Source organism: Cyprinodon tularosa, unplaced genomic scaffold, assembly GCF_016077235.1.
Source record: "Cyprinodon tularosa strain WSP-4 unplaced genomic scaffold, ASM1607723v1 ctg105, whole genome shotgun sequence".
Lineage (NCBI taxonomy): Eukaryota > Metazoa > Chordata > Actinopteri > Cyprinodontiformes > Cyprinodontidae > Cyprinodon > Cyprinodon tularosa.
Genome location: NW_024037838.1, coordinates 1,013,648 through 1,035,464, shown reverse-complemented (window position 1 = coordinate 1,035,464; position 21,817 = coordinate 1,013,648). Strand labels below are relative to the sequence as shown.

Here is a 21,817-nt window from a genome sequence, read left to right as displayed (position 1 = left end):
AATGCAGCCACATTCTTAAAATGAAAAAGCATTTCTGGAAAAGCTTTTTCATTTGAAATATGGTGACGATTTGCTTCCACAGAAGTGAAGTTCTATCAGTTTATTAAAAAGGAAAAAAAAAAAGAAAAAAAATGTAGTTTACTTCCACTCCTCTCCAGAGGGCGGCGATAGTAACTCAGCACTTTATTGTTGAAGTTGTTAGAATGTAACGAAGAGGAGCCAAACCGACCGCGGCTAGAATTGTTTTCAGCAGGTTACCTTTTCCTACATATTTTAAAATTTGTCCCCAACATGTGAACCGCATTATATCTGCCGTTTAAATTCTTGTTATGTATTAATCGCTGAAAAGTGTTGAAATTTATCTTCACATATGTCCCATGCGTTGTGTGGTTTTTAGCTAACATAGTAGCATCAGGCTGAATCGTGTTTGTTATAAAAGGACTTAAAATGTTTCCATTTACATCTAAGATATCCTGTAGTGACTAAAGTCCTTCCTTATCTCCTTTCCTAGCGCCATGTCGAAAAGGAAAGTGAGATTTGAGGACGGGAACGGAGAAATTGACCTGGAAGATGACGGCCTGAAGAAAAAGGTGCTTATTTTCTCTAATTTACATTCAGAGTTTTGAATGAGTCTTAAGCTGAAAACATTCCTCTATAAAGCGGGATAAGTCATTAAGGAATTTAGAGCAGATACTTAAACAATATAGTTCTTAAAGCTACAGTAAAAAACCAGTTGTCAGTTAATTAAAGTAATCCTAAACATGTTTATAGGGCTCGGGATCCACGTTGCATTGTGGGACGTCGCGGTCATATTGACGGCTACGCAAACGTAAACATAGCTCTGATACAACGCTGTTGTTGAAAGAAGAGACGTAGAAGTAGAGAGAACAAATATGTTAAAATCCCGAAAAAGATCTGGAATTTACCAGGACACATTAAATAGAGAAGTCACGGACCGGTATGTTGACAAAATCAGCATTATTAATAATTTGGATCCATATGAAGTTCCAAACAATGAGTGGAGCACCGATGAGTGAGCGTCTATACTTCAAAACAGTTCTGAAGCTACAAGTCCTTGGAGTCTCATATGCAGTTCATGAATGGATGGGTTCAGGAGCTGCAGATCATAAAGGCAGCAAACAGTGGGAACACAGTAATCCGTACGAAGGTAAGCTGTGATCAGACGGGCTCTGGAACCTGCTAGTTTAGCAACTGCTAACCGCTAATGCTAACAACCACTCACACATGTAATGTACTTTTAACTAGCTGCTATGTGTTTCAAAGGTGTAGTTAGTAACGTTAACTGCCAACCCTCCGGGTTTCTCACGTATTTGAGCCTTTTCCCGCTGCCATTTTTATTATTTTCCCGTTAAAGATCCCAACTTTGAAGGAAAGAAACAAAGTAGGCTATAAAATAAAACCGTGCATCTTCAACTTACCAGAATGAAAATGCAGGGGACACACTCTCAATGACATTGGAATACTGTGGAAAGTCTTACAGCCGTGATCCAAGCTATTTATCTCTGACGCTTGGTCTCCGTGGTTGCGCCTCCAGGCAGGAAAGCGGTGGAAAGTTAACCCATTTTCTATGTTTTTCCCATGGCGACCAGTGTTGAGCTGTTACAGCCCACAATACAGCAACGGTTTACCATGGTTGAAATCAAGTTAAGGTGAAATTAATCAAATTAAAACACGGCTGAGAAGGAGTACAGTATGCGGTAGTCATAGGCAGTAGTCTGAGCCGCGGTGAAAGAGGCCGTCAAGATGGCAGCAACGCAAAGTGCTTATAATGTGGGGAAGTGTAAATTCTAGTGTTGCTGCGATGCCATTTTTTGGCCCTGATACCCGATACCTGGCTGTGCAGTATCGGTCGATACCGATACCATAATAATGTAAAATAATTGCCATCATGGCTTTGTCAAGCTGCTGCCTACCTTTGTGAAGCAGGAAAAAATCTAATACAAAGTGAACTTTTTATTGCCTACCAGGAGTGGGTGACAATAGTTGAATAAACTTATGGCTCTCAAAATGGTATCGGTGCCCTATTTGTTGGTACTCGCCGATACCAATACCACCATTTTAGGGCAGTATCGGGGCCCCCTCCGATACTGGTATCGGTATCGGTGCAACACTAGTAAATTCAATGAAAATCGACTATCCAGCCAAAAGTTTTCTGCATGGCTAAAAACAGTACCAGGTGCTGTATATGAAGAATGGCTTATTTTCGCCAAGAAGTCATTCAAGCTGGGCATGATGGGGCTCAAAGCTGTGGAGTCAGACATGTGAAGAATGAAAAACAAAGCGCTAAAATCAAGTTACAGAGGAGCAGCAGCTATTTATCAGTTCTTTTCCACCCTTGTCTCTGCAAAGCCTCTACATCAGGGGTAACCAATTAAAAATCAGCGGGGTCCGAATAAAGAAAATCATCAACCAGTAAAGGTGCGGAGACATTTTAAATTATTATCTGTTACTTTAAACAGAATTTAACACTGAAATAAAATGAGGTGTTTATGCATCCATGTTATACATTGACTTTTTACATTAAAAAATTTAAAATCTAAAGTGTTTAAGTAGAGAACAACAATTTTTTAGTTTGGTATATAGACAATTTCCTGATTCACACATTTTATAAAACACCTGAACTGACCATTTGTTTTTTTTCTTTTTTATGGCTTAATAAGAGAGACGGAGGCTTTAGGCTGCCCTGCAAGGATTTAAACCTGGGTTTTATTGGCGACAAAGCCATTCTCAAGCACATATAAATGTGATAATTTTGAGCCTGGATCGATATTAATTTTTGATTATGGTCATGGTGGAGAATCCTGCTTCACAGCAGTAGGTTGGGCCAAACATAGTTAAAATGTGCAGGGTCATCTTTGAGCACGACATTTCACTTTTCTGTCACCAGTTCACCGCAGTTCTTCCAGCAGTCCACACTTTCTTTTACTTTTTCTCATCCTCTTCTCCTTTCCCATCGCTAGGCTTGCCACAGGTTTGCCTGCTGTGTCTAAAAATAGCTAGCAGCAGCTGCTCTGATTGACTAATTTGTATCACATGTAGTCTGGTCCCAGAACTCTGGAGGGATTTACCGTAAAAACAGGAGTAGCGTGCTTCTCCTGTTTGTACAGTAGACACTGTCGTCTGACAACATGCTGTAATTTAATGCTTAAAATCAGGTTAGGTCCGAATTAGTCATCAGGTGGGTCCGGATCCGGACCGGTGTTCGCAAATCTGTGACCTCTGCTCTACAGCCATCTCTCAGGTAAAAAGAAAAAAAAAGCACCAGTAGCACCAAATCTCCGGATAATGTTTGGGTGGTTCGCCAACAATGAAAGCAGAGCTATTATGGACTCTGAGTAGGGATCAAAACAAAGTTTGTGAATCCCATTTATTAGTTGTTAAAAATATATGTTATTAGTGTGTTTTTAGCTTTCTTCCTATATGGAAAGTTTTTTCAAAATTGTAAACATTTCTACTTGGCCAGAAAGTAATGGTTTCGTTAAAACAAGCGTCAGGTTAAATTTGACGCAACCAGGTTTTCTTGTGTTTATTGTGAAATTGTTCTATTTTAGTTTTATTTCAAGGGGCAAAAAAAGTCTTAAGTCTTGAATTTAACTTGCGTTATGTTTTAGGAACCCTGGAGCATCACTGACGTTGGGACAAAATGCTTTATTTTTTTTTTTTTTTATGCAACGTGAACATTTCCTGGCCATTTTTCAGAGAAATGCTATTGATAAAGCTGCCCTCACAAACTGCTGACCTGTGGTTTTGGACATGAGCAAACAAGCTAAAAAGAAGGCAAACTGAATTGCATGATTAGTTGGGAAGAAAAAAAAAATCAACTTCTTACATTTAATGCTAACTAACAAAAGGGGGATAGATGTCCACTATAATAATCCATTTGAAGAGTTTAATATTGTGTTTTAGAGCCCACGTAATACTTAATCATAGATAAATTCATCTGTTATCCCATAGCCTCAGATAATACACTTGTTTATTTTTGTTTTAGATCTCAGTGTAATATGGGCAGATACAAGCGATGTACCAGGGTATTAATATGAACACTTAATTTGGTGTATGTATATATATATATATATATATATATATATATATATATGAAAAGCTTAAATTTTATTTAACAGCTTACAGTATCAGTTGGACTAGAATCCTGAGATGGGATGAGATTAATATGATTCCATGCAAAGATGCCTTTTCCAATCCACTCCTGCAAACTGAACCTCAGCCTGGCTCTGTTTTGTTTTTTCTGCTTAATATTCCTGCTTCTTCTCCTCTTCCATCCCTTTCTCCTCATCCTGTCCTATAGAACAAACCAATATTGTATGATCCCAATTATCCCTATTATAAAAACCCTCAACGAAAAGATAATGTTTGCACAGAAATTTGTGATTGATGCTGATGATGAGTTTTAATTATGTCAGATTAAATTAAGGGTTCATTACCACATGTTTTGCTCCTGAGAGTTTAATAATAATGCCGCGCATGCTCTCCTTAAGCTCTGAGGAAGTCAGAGCAGACCAAGACAGGAGGAACAGTGGAGGATGTAGGCTTTGCTTTGTGCAGGCAGTTGCTTATTGGTCGCTTATTGGTTTAGATAGCTTGGGATTGATTTCCACTGTTATATTAAGGATAACGCCTAAAGCTTAAAGAATAAAACAGGTTAATGTGATTATTGGAATGTTTTGAAGACATAAACACCTGAATAATATTTGATTAAATAGTTTATTCGTTGTCTTTGTTTTGGGACATGTGAAGCACAAACTGCTTGCTCGCTTTCTCATTGGTTTGGCTGCAAATGTGAGAAAACTTTGACCAGGGCATTTCATTTTAGGCTTGTCCCGATCCGATCCACGTATCGGATCGGGACGCCGATATTGGCAAAAAAACGCGTATCGGCAAAGCATGTAAAATGCCGATCCAGACTGCCGAAAAAGTAAAAAAAAAAAAATCCGGTCCGTATTTTCCAGTTTCGCCGATTGAAACGATCCACGTCCACTATTTTGCGCCAGTGTTCCCCTGTTTTGCATTTTTATTAAAACTTACAGTAATACTTGCACCTTTAACTGTTTACGATTTTACTGCTCACTGTGCAATTTCAGATTGCTATTCGTAATTTTGTCCAGTTTGTGTTTATCTCTTAATAAACAGGTAAGTTTGTTGTTACCAAGCATTGTGTTTTATTTAATCTCATCTAATTTAGCTGGCTAGATGTTATCAAGAGTACTAAAACCCTTTTCAACATGAGTCTTACAACTAAGGCTAAATACTTTAACTTAAACTTAAATACATGCTCGGATAGGCTGGTATCGGCCAGTATCGGTATCGGATCGGAAGTCCAAAAACAAAATCGGTATCGGATCGGAAGTGCAAAAACCTGGATCGGGACATTTCTATTTCATTTTAATTACTTTCCTAACTGGTTATAAGAAAAATCCCATCTTTCACTTGCACAGTATTTCGAAAAATAAGAGATTTCCTTTCCCAGGTGGCACACAGAAAAAGTAATTGAATTTCTTACTTCATGTCTGGACTGATGTATTTTTTCCTATGAAGACACCCTGAACAAATTTAGTAAAAACTGCTGCCCCTAATGGAATAAGAACAAAAATCATATATCAGTTTTTTTTACTTTGTTTAATATTCTTCAATATTGGCTGCTAAGGTATTTGACAAAATATTCCTCCTACATTGGAAGCTTCTTTATGATCAAGCTCCGTTGTATATAAAAGATCTGACTATTCCACTGAAATACTTTTAGTAATAGAAGAGCTAATTTTGATAGCAGGTTTGATAGAAGAGCTAACGAATGCTAACCATGTTTACGGTTATAGTTAATTAGTTATTGGACCACCTTGTTCATCAAAAGCAAAGGTTATACAATTATCTGCTCTGTGTATTATGTGACTAAAATTGATAAAAATAATAAACCTATAATGCTGATTTTAGCGGTACAGATACTTTGTTGTAGACGTAAGAAAGCATAGTGAATGCCTAGATGACTGTTCTTGTTAAACTTTTAATGATATGTTTTGTAATATTTATATTTGTCAAGAAACAAATTAATCCTCAGTTGTATCAAACATGAAAACTAATGAGAAGATGAAGCCGAATATAAAGAAAAAACACTTAATCATCTTCATTGTGATGATCCTTCCTAAACTTAAGTCATTTAATATGCATAAAATGTGCAATGAGTTTTTCTAGTTAAAGTGATGGTTTATTGGAGAGTGTCTATTAAAAGACATTAAAATGAGTAATCAAAAAAATAATTGCTGGATAAATGGATAACTAAAATAGTTAACTGCAGCAGATGGATGGAGGCGTGGATGTCCATACATTAAACAGGCTAATCAAAAAATAGTTAAAAGGGTGCCAGAGTTGATTTAAATACATTTAGAATAAAGGAAGAAATGTATACGTTGTGTTCTTCCATTAAGGTTTATATCTTCTACAAGTGTTTAATGTTTCCTCTAAGAATGCTCATTTTTATTGTGTTTTTAAGTTTGTTTCTGCTTATTGCATCTACGTTCTAAGCCAGGTGTATCAACAGAATGTCATCACGGTTACATAATGACAATAAAGAGGATTGATTGTTTAAAACTTTTGCTTACTAACCTGGCTTAGAATGCTAACCCCTTTTGCTGTAATAATAAAGCTGGTGTGTGGCTGCATTTATTTAGGGACATGTCTAAACTTAGCTTGAAGTAACGGGAACCTGAATGTCTGATTGACTCAATGCCAAATCTTTTACAGCCGATTGAAGCTATTAGTGTTACATATTGCATGTTAAAGGAATTTCAAATTGCTGCACTTGACTAAACACTGGAAATGTGATACTGCTGCTTGCACTGGAAAGAAAACCAAAATCTAGATGTAATTTTTTTTTAAATAAGTGCATTTTTTGAATTGAGGAGGTAAGTGAGACACTTTTTCCAATGGAACAAGACAATTGACATTTTAAATAAGAAAAAAACTATTGCATTGTCTTATGTCAAGTGCATATTATCTAATTACCTTTTTTTAAGAGTTGAAATACTAATTCTATTAGCAAATCATCTTATTTACCCACTCAAATAAAGAGTAAATACATTTCATTTAAGAAATGTTGACTTATTTCTAGATTATTTTTGCAGTGTATTTATGGGTGTGGAAAAGACTACGATCTTGAAACATGAATGTAAAGCAAAACAGTTAAAACCGCTCTTTTCTGATTACTTAACGTATTACCTATTTTACGTTTCTTTTTTTTGTGCTGTGCAGCATTTTGCTTGAATTTAACTGGTTTTAAATGTTCTTTATAAATAAGAAGACCAAAATGTTTTGCTTCTATAAAATACCCTGCTTATTAAATCTTTTCTTTAGCCACATCTAAAAGTTCTTTATAGTGACAAGGCTTCATAAGCCAGGTAGGAGATGGAATCACCTCATGCTTTGTGACTCTTTAGAGCATACCTTAGCGGTAGAACTGCAGAAACTGGTTTCTTCTAATTAAGATGTGAAACCACAAAACATAAGGTTAATGTTTGTGATGGTTTTTGACCTTGTTTTTTTCTTCCACTCTTAAACTAGAACTTCGAGGCGGTCAGTGGACCAGGCTCCAGATTCAAGGGTAAACACTCGCTCGACAGTGATGAGGAGGATGAGGGGGACGGCGCAGAGAACAGCAAATACAATATTCTTGACACTGATGATGTGGAGGGTGAGTCTTCTTCAAATAATTACTTGCATCTTCACATTTTGTCATGTTGCTGTAATAAGTGTTAGTGTGCTGGTTTGGGTTTCTATGCGGTAGAGCAAAACTAAGTGTTAATGTAGGTAAAGGAAAACAGGAAATGGTACTCCACATTTCTAATAGAAGACACTATTTTTTTTATGTTTTATTAGTGGAAAAACATGAGAGTAAAATTTGTCTTCTGCATTTAACCCATCTGTTTGGTATTATTGGGCCTAGGAAGGTTCTAAGGCCAAGGGTCTGGATTTTGACCCAAATTTTAAGGATGGCGTTACTCAAAAAAGCTGCATATGAACCCGTGGTAACTCTGGCATGACTGCAGAGATGCAGAGCTCAGGTGTTTGGATAATTCGCCTTGAAAAGTTTAAGTGATGGAACAATAAAGCCATTGTTTAAATAAATACTTTAGACGCCCAGTTATCCACAACCCATGTAAGGAACACAGAAATGTTTAAAGAGGCCAGAAGTGAACCTTGTAGTCTATGTGCCAGATATTATGTGTGACGGAAAGCACTGCATATTACCGTGAAGATATAACTAGTGGTAACACATGAGAGCGGCATCATCTTTCTGTGAAGGAGCTTTTCATCAGCAGGGACAGGGAAGCTACTAAGGATCATATGGTAAAGAAACATTTTAGAGGCTCCAAAAAAGACTTTGACAGAGGCTCAATTTTTACAGGGAAAAATACCACCAGAGCCACAGTATAATGGTTTGGATCAAACATTCACTTGCTGAAACAGCCTAGTCAAAGTCCAAAGCTAAAGCCCACGAAGAATCTGACAAGACTTGAAAGTAATGTTCCAGAATGCTTCGCACAGTATTTTAAAGGACTTTATGTCTAAAAAATTGTTAAAAAAAACAGAATCATTTTATCCCCTTCTCCATAATTAACTGCTTTGTGTCACTCTTTTTTTATTTTACCAATATAAAGTTTTTGGTGGCATCTGGAATAAAAAAAAAAAAAACTTTTGCAAGACACTTTTCTTCTTTAAATAATATCAGCTTGTTACCTAGCTTAAAAAGTAAGTTAGTTTTTTCTTGTTTTGTAATTCCAACTTTAATTTTTCTTTTTTCTTTTTAGGCCAAGAAGGGGCAACAATTGACTACGATGAAGGAGTATCCATTACTCCTTTTAACCTGGAGGAGGAGATGCAAGAAGGACACTTTGACTCTGAGGGAAACTATTTCATCAAAAAGGAAACACAGATTAGAGACAACTGGCTTGACAACATAGACTGGGTATTTACATAAAAAAAAAACAGAAACATTTTGTTTTATAAGCAATTTGCAGCACGTAATAAACAAATTTTCTTGTAGGTGAAAATAAAGGAGCAACCTTTTAAGAAAAAGAAGAAAGGCCTTGGAGCCAAACGAAAACGCAGAGCTGGTGACGAGGATGAAGCTGAGGAAGAAAAGCAGAGAGAAGAGCAGCAGGCCGACCAAGAAGAAGAGGAGGAAGAGGAGATGGAGCCTGCAGAGGATCCGCTGGCTTCCTACACACAGCAGCAGCTCACCAAAGCTGTGATCGAGATGTTGCAACCCGGGGAAACAGTCGCCACTGCTCTCCGGAGGTTAGGAGGCCTGAGTGGGCGAAAGAAGGCGAAGCTGAGGGAAGAGAAAGAGCCCACAGAGGAGTCTAAAAGGGACACGGAAAAGCTTGACAGGCTCACCGCCTTAGCAGACAGACTGGTTGGATCCGGGATGTTCGAAATATATCAACAAACTTATGAAAAATTAGCCTACATGATGAAAAGCATGACCAGCAAGAGGCCGGCGGTGGAGCAGGAAAGAGGCGGGGATGATGGCGATGAGGAACAAGATGAGCTCGACATGTTTGGTGATAAATTTGACGAGAAGGTCGGCGACAAATCTGAAAGCAAAGATGAGCAGGACAATAGAGGTTCTCATGTCTTACATTTTTATGTTTACCTTTATTTTTTATCAAATCTGCTTGGTTTAATTCAATGATTTCTGTTTTACAGTGAGTGATGAAGTCATGTGGGAGTACAAATGGGAGAATGAGGAAAAGTCAGAAATCTACGGACCCTTCACCAGCGAACAGATGCAGGTAATTCATTTAATACCTAAAAGCAAAATATTTAAAGTGTTTGTATTTGGATTTTTTCCAGATGTGAGTACTTTCTGCCATTAAATTCAGATTACATCTTAAGAATAAACAAGTCTTTGGGGTAATACATAAAAATACAAAATAAATAAGCAATCAGACTTTTGTCCTATATGCCTGTTCCAAATATCTTGAAAGCTGACAAGGTTTACTAGATTATAGAGTGGTTAGCTTCCCCTTCATTTAACCCCCACTCAGACCTTGTGTGTTTTAATCTTCTTAATGTGTGTTTTTCCAGGGTTGGGTGGATGAAGGTTACTTCAGCACCGGCGTCTACTGCAGGAGGGTGGATCAGGGAGAATCCCAGTTCTATAACTCAAAAAGGATCGATTTTGACCTCTACACATGAATCATGCCCCATCATGAAAATCACCGCCAGTTTCCTGTGTTCTGCGTTTCCTGATTATGGGCTTTCTTCAATCTTTACTTCTGGGAATTTAGTGTAAAAAAAATATGGATTGTTTTAACCCTGCCTTTTGTTTTCTCCAAGTTGTTTTTAAATAAAAACAAATTCAACACGTATGGTGTCAATGTTTGTGTAGATTTAAACAAGTTTAACATCTCATGTGTGTTTAAGTATATTTAAGATATTGATTTAAAAAAATCCCAATGACAGAAAATCTCCATCAGCTATTTAATATCACAAAACATGCAAATCCAGTTAACAAAATACCTTCAGTATGGTTTAAATTAGTATTACCATAATAAAGAAACTTTTGTATGATAGTCTACTTACTTTAGAATAAAGATAAATTGTGCCCTCGCATAAAAAAGTTCACACTTCCAACATCACAAGGCAACAGATCAGTTTGAGAACCTTCGAATGATTCCACATTAATCTCAGATTTTGATTCCAGTTCATCCTTCATGTTTGCATGTGGTACAGCTTCAGGAAAAACATGGAAGTAAATTTAATAATGTTTGATATATGACACTATTAAAAAATGTTGGCAGTAACTGAAGACCAGGACAGACTAAAAAGAAACTTGAAATTCAAAACATGCGTGTGATTTAATTTATCCACATAGAAAAATTATTCTATTTTTTTTTTTCTTCTGTGCATTTTATTCTACAAAAGACACCAGCTAATTCATATTTTAACAAGTCTTTTGGTCTTTGCTTATTTTCTTCTACTTTCACCCCTGGAAAATAACATATCTTTAAAGTTGACTGCAGCACTATAATGGCAGCTGATTTCTCACCCAACAATGGCAAAAAAATGATTGATGCCATTTTAAATATTTGGAAGATAGAATTTACTGTTGGTCATATGATGCGACAAATTGTTTAGCTTACTATTATCTTTTTTTTAATCTAAAATGCACAGCTAAAAAAATTTAGATAATGTCTGGAAGTTATTTAGAAAGAATAGATAATAAAAATGTTGGTGCTTTTCTCTTTCTATTTTTCCATATATTATAATATAATGGAGGAGATTGAAAAAAAAAAAGCAGCTTTCATGCGTTTCCAGTCGCATACCTGATTGGCTGCTCTCAATGACGTCCACAACTAACACTCCCTTGTTGGTCAGATTTCGATTAGGCGTTTCAGGCGGAATAGAACTCGCGCTCCGATTGGCTAGTTCAGCTTGTCTGGTAGTTAGTTGTAAAAAAACGGATACATTAGCGACTCGCTGCAGGGCGCCGTCCATCCGTCCGTCCGGCATGTCTTGTTTACAGATGGTTTGGGATACAGACCCAAGGTCCAGTTGAAGGCTATAGGTGAGTTTATTTAACGATGTTAAGTTACATTTGATAAGACCAAGAAAATAAGATACACTCCCGCTTATTATTCAGACGTCATAAAAAAAGCCAGGAGAAATGACAGTTCCCGGCTACGACTACTACCTGGTGCAAACCTGCTGCTGATAGGGGTAGCAGAACCATGATGGAGTCACAGGAAACAATCCCTTAATCAAGTTAAAAGTAATTTATACATTGCAATTAAAATGTAGCGTAATTGTTTTTCTCATGCTATGGATAACTTAGCCTACAATTAAAAGTTTGTAATTAAGAAAATCCCTTCCAGGAAATAGACCACGCTGAATTTCGACCACTTCGTTCGACTGACAACGTTCAGTGAAATATTGCTGTATTATCACAGTTTTCGCAGTTTATTTAAGACTTTTTTATGGATTTTTAAGAACGCTGTTTCAGCTGATAGGACCTTGATAACTTTTTATCGACCATAGCTCGCTTAAGTCATCCAACATTTAACAAGACTTAAGTTTAAAACAAAACATCCATTGTTTATTTCTTCTTATGTACTTTTCAGTTGTAGTTATGGAGAGCTTTTACTAATACATAGAAGATTTAACTGGATTGCAGAGTTTCTTCCTTCCACCCCACCCCGAAAACAAGTGGGAATGAAGTAATAAAATTTGAAAATAAATTATTGATTAAGAAACTTGGATCAAAGTTTATTAAACATAATTGTCCTACTATTTGAGCCTTTTCCATCGCAATGGGTGAGGCTAATTATATGATATGGGCTGTTATTTTGCAAAGTTAATGCTCTTTTTTTAAGTGACTGAAAGTAATTTAAAAAGTAGCTTTTTCCCCATTTAAATGCTTTTAAATTTTTAGTTTAATTTGATCCCTTTTATATTTTGTGTGCGTCTACCTATGCTGATGCATGTTCTCTTACTTTCCATTTTCCAAACAGCTTCTAATGGATTATTTTGAAGTTCAGAAATGCTTGGTCTGAGACTTGCTGTCATTCAAAGCTGAATTACAGTGCATTTAAGTTACTTTAAGTTCAGCAGATTTTTTTACCTGTAGCTGACTTATAGATCTGAGGTACAAGTATAACACTCTTATGGTGGATTCTCTTTGTCTTCACATGTTGGATTTAACCGTTTCTAGGTGGAAATGTGCGGAGAATGCTCTGGAAAGTCTGCTGGTCAAATCCAGTATGGCTGCTTTGTTTATAAAATAAAGTTAAAGATACTGATATAAATAATTAGCTTCAGATCATTTGTATCCAATTAAGCAAGAGGTCACAGACATTGTATAGTAGTGAGCAGTTGGCTAATCTTATGGACACCTGTCCCGGTAGAGTAGACTATAGATCTCAAGGATGTATGTTTGAGAATTCTGATTTAGAATAATACTCTACTGGTGCCTGAGCTCTGATTTCTGAGATAATGTTTTAGTGCCAATGTTTTAATGTTGTTTATTTAAACCATATTCTGTTCTTTTGATTTTAGAAAAAAACTCCCATCCCTGCGAAAGAAAAGTGAGAAACATATCAACAATATCACCTCTCTTTGTAACATTATTTTTTGTTCAAATGTTATATCCTGCATGGTTTTCTTTTTGTTGTTGTTGTTTTTCCTTTACTCGTGACTTACAGAGACTGTCAGGAACAGGAAAAGACTGAGTGAAAGGGATGTTGACTTTTCCCTCTGACTCGCTCTCCCAAATAGTTTTTCCAATGGATGAAGATGCTATTCCCCCAATTCCTGTCTGTAGTGCACCTCCCCTCAGTGAACCTCCATCACCCGTCCTCCCCCTTTCCTCAATCACCCCCAGGTATAGTTGCTCTTGCACCTTTTTGTATCATTTTTTTTTTTTCTCCTCATATATTTTGTGACGTTCACATAGCAGCCTGAAGTGACTCGAATAAGAATTTTATTATTATTTTTTGCCCATATGCGACCTGTATCGTTTAATCTATTGCTAAATTAGTTGATGATTTCAATAAATTGATTAATCTGATTAGTTGTTTCAGCCCTAGACTTTTTTTTTCAAATGCAACCTGTGACTGAACGGCCAGGTTGCGTTGATCTGAGCTGAAGGTCATTAATACTCAACGAAGTTCACTATTCTGCATCTTGCTAGACAGAAGTGGCAAGAAAAACAACAACCATGGCGGACGATAATGCAGAGAGCAGTCTTTATTTTCAACTTTCTTGAAAAGCTTGTTTTGTTAAAGCTCTAGGTTGGGAAAGAAATGAAAGATTGCAAGATGCACTCTAGCACTACTATCCATCTTTACTTCTGTAAACACAGAACATGCTCGCTCGTGACATGGACACTTAAGTTGTGTGAATGAAGTTCATACAGGAGATCACATGCAAGTCACATATATTTGGAAATGTGAACAACCATGCCAAACAATCAGATAAAAAAAATAAATAAATCAGAATTTAGTGTTAAGGGCTACAGTGTGAATGCAGCCTAAGTAGTACTGATAGGCAATTGGGTTATTACAATGTTTTAGTAGTTCATTCGTTTCATGCAGGATCGCTATGGGCCAGATTTAATTACAAATTGATGCAAATGCGTCCACATTGTGTAATGTGCTTAACTTTAAGATGTTTAGTCTTTTTAAAGCAATTATGTGCAACTTTTGACCTGAGTATTATCATTATTTGAAGTAAATGAAATGATTGTTCAGGTCATTCAGCACATGGTGTGTAATGATGCCCTTTGTGGGCTGCCATTCTCTAAAACTCGGCTAAGTAACTTGAGACAGTCGATTCTCACTAAATGAGACGTGACTTAAAGTGCCGCTTTACAATTGTCTGAGCTCCCTCTTAAACACGATAGCTAACTATGCTAAAAGTTGTTATGCAGCAATACAGATATGATGGATAACTGTCAACCAGTTTTTAAGTTGTTTCGGAGGAATTTCCCATGTTTTCTTTGCAGTTTTTGTGATTTGGCCAAAAATATTGTTTTTTTAACCTATTTTTTCTGTTGTTGATTGATGGTTCTGACAGTGATCCGCTACATGTTTAGATTCAATTACTTTATTTACTCCTTTTTAAAACCCTTTATCTAGTTGAATATCTTGCTTGTAAAATCTATTAGCCCACTTAATTTAACCAGGTAGGGTCTATTTAACTGATATTGATCTTAAATGTAAGTTAGTAAGTTCTTGGGTTAGGATGCTGTAATTTGATGTAAATTCATAAATTTACAAGGGAAGGTATTGCATTTTTAACTGAATATTTTTTTCACCCTGTGTGTTCCCCATGTATGATTAAAATTATATTTAAACATGCAAAGTTTGCAATTTTGTTTGGACTGTAGATGAACTTTTACTACAAACCTTTTCTGTTTTTTGTTTTTCTTCCACTTTTGTAAGAAAAAAATTCTTCTTAATTGTACTTATAGCTTTGGAAATGATGGTCCATCTAGACAAAGGAGGAGGGGTTGCATTCAAGAAATCAGAGCCAGAACTCAGAAAAGGCTGGAAAGCGCAGACATCAAAGCTGCCCAGAACCAACCTGAAACAAATCCGTCCTCAACAAAGAAGCAAAGGGAGAGCACAAATATGGTAGTGGATCAAGTTATGACTCATTAATAGAATGACTATGAGTTGATTACATTCTGTTTTAAATCTTTTGGTCTTCGTCTGTCGTAGGTGCAAGCATCACAGTCAAATCTACTTGGAGTTGGAAAGACTCATGTACATGAGAAACCAAACAAGGTTAGTTTTCTTTCTTTCCGTTCTCTTGGAGAGAGCAGCCGATTTGGAAGTAATTAGTTCTGTATAATTTGTCATTATTAAAGCTGTGTGTGGTTGTGTGCAGATAGATGTGTGAAGGTTAATGGAGTGATTTAATCCTCCTTCACGGTCTGCTGCATCCGACACAAACAAGCAACCGGGTGTCTAATCTGACCTACTAACACACACTCCTGATATTACAGAATGAACTGCATATCTATTGACCTAATTTTCACTGTGAAACAAATGTTAGACGTCTTCTAAAATCAAGTGCTTCACAACATATGTTTGTTCCAAATTTTATGAGTTGATTTATAAATATAAGTAGATGTGCTTTTTATTTTTATGTCAAATATCAAAAGCTGGTGAGAAATTTGTATTACAGTCATCAGGGGAATTATTGTCCTAATGTTTTAGGGCTTCCAGTGATTTAAAATGTGTCGTTCAGAGCCAAGTATTTGATAACAAAGCTCAAAACGATAGTTTTGTGCAAAAGTTTATTGTAAAAAAAATAAATCAAAGGATAAAATTATGGTGGTCAAACTTAAGAACATCAAGCTATTAAGTCCTCTCTGGGTCGATCTAGGATATAAATCGATCCATTCAGGCTGCATTTGTTAAACTGCACACCAACTAGATGAAGTAACTGGCCTTTCCTCTAGAGTTTCTAGAGGGGATTGCAGCCAGTGTCTGAAATATCAGCACCTGCAGCTACCTTAAATTTTGTGAGCAGTGGCACCAAAAAAGCTATTTTACTGAGCTTCATTGTTGGTCTGTTCAATTCACTGGAGAAGCAGCATTTTGGATAATTATTATTTATTACAGATATATTAGTAACAGACCAATAATCTACTATATAGTAAATAAAAGCATATATCAGTTTTCTCTTTCCTTTTTTGACAGGAAATGTTTTATTTTTGCATTGTTTTTCAAGGACATAGTAAGCTTGAAGAGGCTTTTTACATTTTTTATTTGATTTTAAGGAATTTGTATTCAACAAACTGAGGTTTCTTGAATGGTCTGTGGTCTTTAGCTGATGTGCATTTGCATTTTTGGGACCAAAACGGTGATGTATGTCTTATCTGCATTAAGCTGGAAGAAAGTCACATCTGATCCTCATTGATATTGACCTGAAGACTGTAGGGGGCTTTAGACATTTTGCCACATGGATATAAGCTTGTTATCAGCAGATATTTGGTGAGGGAGATGTGATGTAAACCAGAGAGTTATTTTTGAATTGAAACAAACGTAGCCAAAGAGTGGGCCCTTGAGGAACTCCTCAACTGATTTTTGTCAACATAGATTTATGATTACTTGATTACTAAAAGATACCATGAACAATCAAATGCCACAAACTGGAATATAGAATTCAGATTGAGCAGCACAGAAATAACGTGTTTAATTTTTTATAGAAATAACAAATCTACACAGAATATTATTCTATTTAAACTCTTCTTCCTGAATATCTATGTTCCAAGCATGGTCCATAAAATATCCTATTGGTTGAGGCCAGTGCCGTCTCAGAATCTTAATGGTCCCATTGTTCATTCAGAAACCAGTTCTTATACAGATTTTGAATCATCATTTGGTTGAAAAAGCCTGCTTTGCCATGTTTTTCCACCGTCAGACCCACAGAACCACTTTCAGATGACTGAAGTTGATTGCAGAGGATCAGGACAAGTTTTCCATTGTAACCCTGTTATTATTGAAAATGGCATGTCTGGAAGAAACATGTTAGCCTCAATTTGAGTGTTTAGGCAAATGGATGTTAATAAATGTCTATAGGGGTGCATGTGGATCTAAGAAAATAAATCCTGTACTCGTACTAATGTACCAATTGTTTTAGAAGATTCCCGAAGTTGTTTAAGTAATCCACATTAAGAATATACATTTCCATAATATGCTAATATGCTGATGAAGATTCTCAGTTATCCAGGTCATAGTCATTCTGTAAAGGTTTAAAAAACAACCCACTGGACTTGGTTTCCAAGGTTTGACATTTGAATTGAGAAAGCTTCCTGGAGGGGAAGCGAAACGTCTTCAAACCTTGGAAACCAAGTCCAGTGGATAGTTTTTTTTTAAACCTTTACGGAATAATATGCTAATGTTAACTCATCCTGATGACATGGACCAAACCAACTGAAAAAATATGCATTTTATTTGCAGGTTGGATTTTCTATCAGTTTTACAGCGGAGCACCAAAATGAGTAAGTAAACATACTTGGAATGTTTATTCTTAAGTTTTCCTACCAAACAAAGTTTATTTCATGATGTACTGTTTGCAAAGCAGCTCTGATTCGTTGCCTTTGTTTTTTTTGTTTCCCTTTAATTATTTATAGGCTGAAGAACTCAAATGACCCAGAAAATGAGGCCGATGTCTCTCCTTTGGAAGATGTCTTGGAACCATTGCAAGAACAGATACCACAAAATCCTGATGTGACTAAAGCTGACGTGGACACATGTCGGGATTTAACAGGTGGTGACCTTAGTAAAGACACCTCTGTCTCAAGGGGATGGGTGATCGTCCCGTTTTTTGAGTCCCTAAAATCAAAGATGACCAGCTTCACTGAGATTGTGATGACTCCAGTTAAACTCTTCAGAGCCAGTAGTCCTCCACCACCCACGGTTAAGGAGCTGGAGGTCAAAGGAGAAACTGATGTCAATGAATCCGAGCAATGCAATAAGTTTAGTTCAGAAGCACAATTTCTTACCAGCCAGCATGGCCTCATTGACTCCTCAGAAACAAAGAGTGCTGCAAATATTGCACCCAAATATGCTAAAAGACTGATGTTTGATGATTCAGTATGTAGGACTGAACAGCATTTAGAAGATGCAATAAGTGAAAAAGGTACACCCGTACCTGATGTAGTGCCTTTGGTGCATGATTCCTTAACCTGCATAGATTCTGAAGGAGTTGCTGAACTTTGGGGATCCTCCGTCCTGTTACAACCTTCATCCAAAGTATGTGCCTCAAATGAATCAAGCTTAAAAGTTTACTCTGCTGTGGAGGATCCGAAAGGCAAACTGTCCAGTTTAAAACCACTCTTGAGACAAGATACAGGAAATGGATATGAATCAGTGGAGGATGACTCTGCGGACAGAAATCGACTGATTAAACTACAGCTCAACAGTGACGAGACTGCTAATTTAGAAGGTTGCAGCCTGGTTCGACAAAGCCTCAGCACAAATAGAAGCCCACTGAAGCCTTCTGTAGATACAGAGCAGATGGAGTGCCAACAAATCCCTGAGATGCATTCAGTGTCAAACCTCGCACTAGCCAAGAGGGGGCTGAAGCACAACTGTGCTTCTCAACAAACTCTAGATAGGAAAAACAAGGCACTGCCTGTGGATGTCTATGGATTGCAGGGGACAAGAGCTCCCAGAAAGAGGGTTGCAGTCATGCACAGTATTGCAGGTGTAGAGGAAACTCTAAAACCTGACGACAAAAGACGGGCTGTGTCAACAAGAGCAAACACAAAAGGAAAAAACGAACAGGACAACAGGATGGTTTGCTTATTGGATGACAGTATTAGTGAGTCACACCATTCAAAGTCTAAAAAAGCAAAGCTTAGTAGTCCACGCAAAAGACTGCAAACAAAAACAACTCTTAGTAAATTTGATGTAAGCAGTGCTGATATTATGAATGTTGAGACTGCCGTGCCTATCCCCCCTGCTAAACATGTGAAAAGGCAATTATCTGTAGTCCTTGTACGCCCTGCAATGAAGGACCTCCAGCACTTAAGCAAGTGTGGGAATACGAATACGAAGCCGTTAAAACGCAAAACGCCAAATCACAAAAGTTTAGAAGCTGAATCTGAGAGAATTTTGGTGCCTGTCTCGTTGCTTGATGGACTGGAACCTATGAACACAGACAATAACTCCGCTCTAAGTGATCAAAGAGAAGATGCATCAACCAGAGGAGCACAGGAACCATCTAAAAGGCTCAAGAACAGTCTGCGAAGTGCTGTTAAGCTCTCAGTCTTAGCTGAAACTCAAGAGAAAATCAAAGACAGCCAGCTAAACAGTTGCAGAGGTAAAACATCTGAAGTCGGAGTATTTTTGGGAATGAAACCTGAAAATAATCTCCAACAACCAAATTTGAAACTTCCTCTACGCTATTCCGGACGGTTGAATAAGGAGGATAGAGTTGTTACAGAAAAGAAACGGAAGAGTTCAGCTTCCATGGCAGCTCAGAATTTTCTCAAAGACTCAAAGACTGAATTCAGCAGCTGTAGTCCTAACCCGAAGATCAGACATGTTAACACTAGGCAACGAAGAACAGATAACCAAAGAAGGAGATGCAGGGTTTTGCATAACAGGACTTGTAAAACTGAAGAGGAATCCAGATCTATCACGGTGGAGGATGCAGATCTGGCTTCCTCACATGTTCACGCATCACAAGATAACTTTTCAAGGCGACTCTTACGCAGCTACTCATGCCCAGACATCCTCATCCTCCATTCTGATGAATCACCCTGGACTTCTTCTCCACATTCACCACATCACAGGGCTCATGCATCTCACCACTACCATCATCACCACGGCCATTTGAATTCCCACGCTCAGAGGTCCCTTAGACGGGAACGTCGGCACACAGTTTCCAGTGTGGAGGTGGAGAGGGAGATTGCCCCTCTCTGTCTTCGGAAAGAGGTGTACCCATCAAGAAGATCTGCCTCTTGCGAATCCATGACCCATCACCTGTCACCTACTCACACACATTCCCATTGCAGCTCCCTCACCGCTCTTGCCTCCTGCTTCCTCTCAAGCCCTCTGGCTTTCCTTTCCAAAAAATTTGAATGCAGGGGAACTGCTACCAGCCCCAATACTTCTTGCCGTGTTCCCTCGCCACCCCCCTTCCTCTTCATGTTCCACCACGTGGCATTCTCCAGGTTTAACTCTAGGATCTAAAGCTGCTACTGTTTTGGAATCCAGCAGCAGGTAGGAGTTCTTACAGTGATTTATTTCGTTACGCTTTTCTGATATGTTGTTCTGATATAAACCGTATTACTTCAAAGTGAGAATCCGGCAGCGTACGAGACGGAGAGGAGGCAGCAAAGCGAAGAGGAGGATTATGGCGAAGACACCAGCTCCTCCGGTCAGGAGTTTGAAGATGCTGGGTTGAGAGAGGAAAAAGCTCTGTCTGACTCTGAGATTAAAGTATGTATGCTCTTTTAATACCTACATAGTTATAATTTCCTTTAAAGTTGAATTGCACATGTACCAGTAAAATTAATTCCGGTCACTCCATTGGCTCTTAAAAGTTTACACACATCTGTGTAAACGATTAAGATCATGAAAAATACCATCCAAACTTTGTCCTTCTTGACAATGAGATGCTTTTTTTGTTACAATTAATTTAGAAAACAAATTTTTTTTGCAGAAAATATGATTAAAATGTTAAATATGTTTGTGATATTGGTCAGAGCCTGTAACTAACTGTGACAACAGAGGGTTTGAGGTCAGAAATGAATAGTATTTCGATTAATTTATGATTTTCATTAATTAATTTACAGCTGGACATTATTTTGGGTTCCTGAAAGCCACCACATCTGATTTAAGGTGTCCTGAAAATGAGGTGGAGAGGGAGATATCGCCTCTCTGTCCTTGGAAAAGACCAGCTCAGTTTGATCCTTGCTCCTTTTTTTATTTGTTATTTTAAATTCCTTTTAAAATATTAAATTTAAATTGGATCCAGGTGTGTAAACTTTCAAGTGCCATTATTGGTGGATTTGAACTAGAAAATTGTATTGAAGCTTGTGAAAAATTTCAGAGGTTTTTTAGCAGTGGAAGGAAAAAGCTTAATAGTGTAGGAGCTTATGATGTTCTTAATGGGTTGTTTTTTTATTTTTATTTTGTTTTTTAAGGTTGTCAAGAAACATGAAGAACAAAAAAAGGTGTCATCCATCAAGATTCGAAAAACTTTACCAAAACCTCAGACCAACCTGACACCTATGGGTCTGCCCAAACCCATCAGGTAGGTTAAATAAAAACCAGCCCACACATTTGGTAAACCTTTACACTACAGCTGTATATTCCTAGAATTTCAACTTTAGTACATAAGATTAGGTGCTTAACATTAGGCATGAGGCTGAGATAACATGCAGATACAGCATAATGGCAGCTGATATTTCCCTAAAGGTTGATTTATACTTTGAAACCAGGTCCTCTGTATAGGTGTTGCAGTGAACAAAAAGCCATCCCAGCCCCCTCCGCAGACACTCCGCTGCACCTCTCCCAAATTGTAACTGACCGCAGACAGGAGGCCGGCTTGTTTTGTTTTTATGACCGAAAATGCGGAAAACAACTTGTGAAGTTAGACCAGCTAGAAGATCGAGGTGCGCAAGAACGCTGGGACCCTTTTTCCTCCTTGATCCCTGCTTTTTTTCCGCCGTCGAGTCCCTCCGTTGTCGGACAAACTCGCCCCCACTTCCTCACTGCCTCGACCGTATCTAGACGCACAGCGTGTAGCACAGACCACGAAT

At 37.5% G+C, this 21,817-nt stretch overlaps 2 protein-coding genes across 4 annotated transcripts; both read left to right on the top strand.

Annotated features, from left to right (window-relative positions):
- The first annotated feature begins 162 nt into the window (after positions 1–162).
- Positions 163–10,396, top strand: cd2bp2 (CD2 (cytoplasmic tail) binding protein 2). The gene is made up of 7 exons (XM_038284719.1): positions 163–253; positions 512–590; positions 7,588–7,717; positions 8,835–8,992; positions 9,071–9,653; positions 9,736–9,821; positions 10,117–10,396. Exons 2-7 carry the CDS (start codon positions 516–518, stop codon positions 10,225–10,227), a joined length of 1,143 nt encoding a protein of 380 aa, XP_038140647.1. The 5' UTR covers positions 163–253; positions 512–515; the 3' UTR covers positions 10,228–10,396.
- A 1,079-nt stretch (positions 10,397–11,475) lies between these two features.
- prr14 (proline rich 14) lies at positions 11,476–20,492 on the top strand. Of its 3 annotated transcripts, none has more exons than XM_038284692.1 (8): positions 11,476–11,599; positions 13,087–13,115; positions 13,306–13,411; positions 15,002–15,164; positions 15,252–15,317; positions 17,502–17,542; positions 17,675–20,273; positions 20,351–20,492. In XM_038284692.1, the coding sequence occupies exons 3-7, from the start codon at positions 13,314–13,316 to the stop codon at positions 20,241–20,243; spliced, it is 2,937 nt and encodes a 978-aa protein (XP_038140620.1). In that variant the 5' UTR covers positions 11,476–11,599; positions 13,087–13,115; positions 13,306–13,313; the 3' UTR covers positions 20,244–20,273; positions 20,351–20,492. The 3 variants fall into 3 exon arrangements, with proteins under 3 accessions (XP_038140620.1, XP_038140611.1, XP_038140628.1); XM_038284683.1 differs by having other exon boundaries at positions 11,488–11,599; positions 13,233–13,411; XM_038284700.1 differs by lacking the exon at positions 13,306–13,411 and having other exon boundaries at positions 11,488–11,599.
- The last annotated feature ends 1,325 nt before the right edge of the window (positions 20,493–21,817 follow it).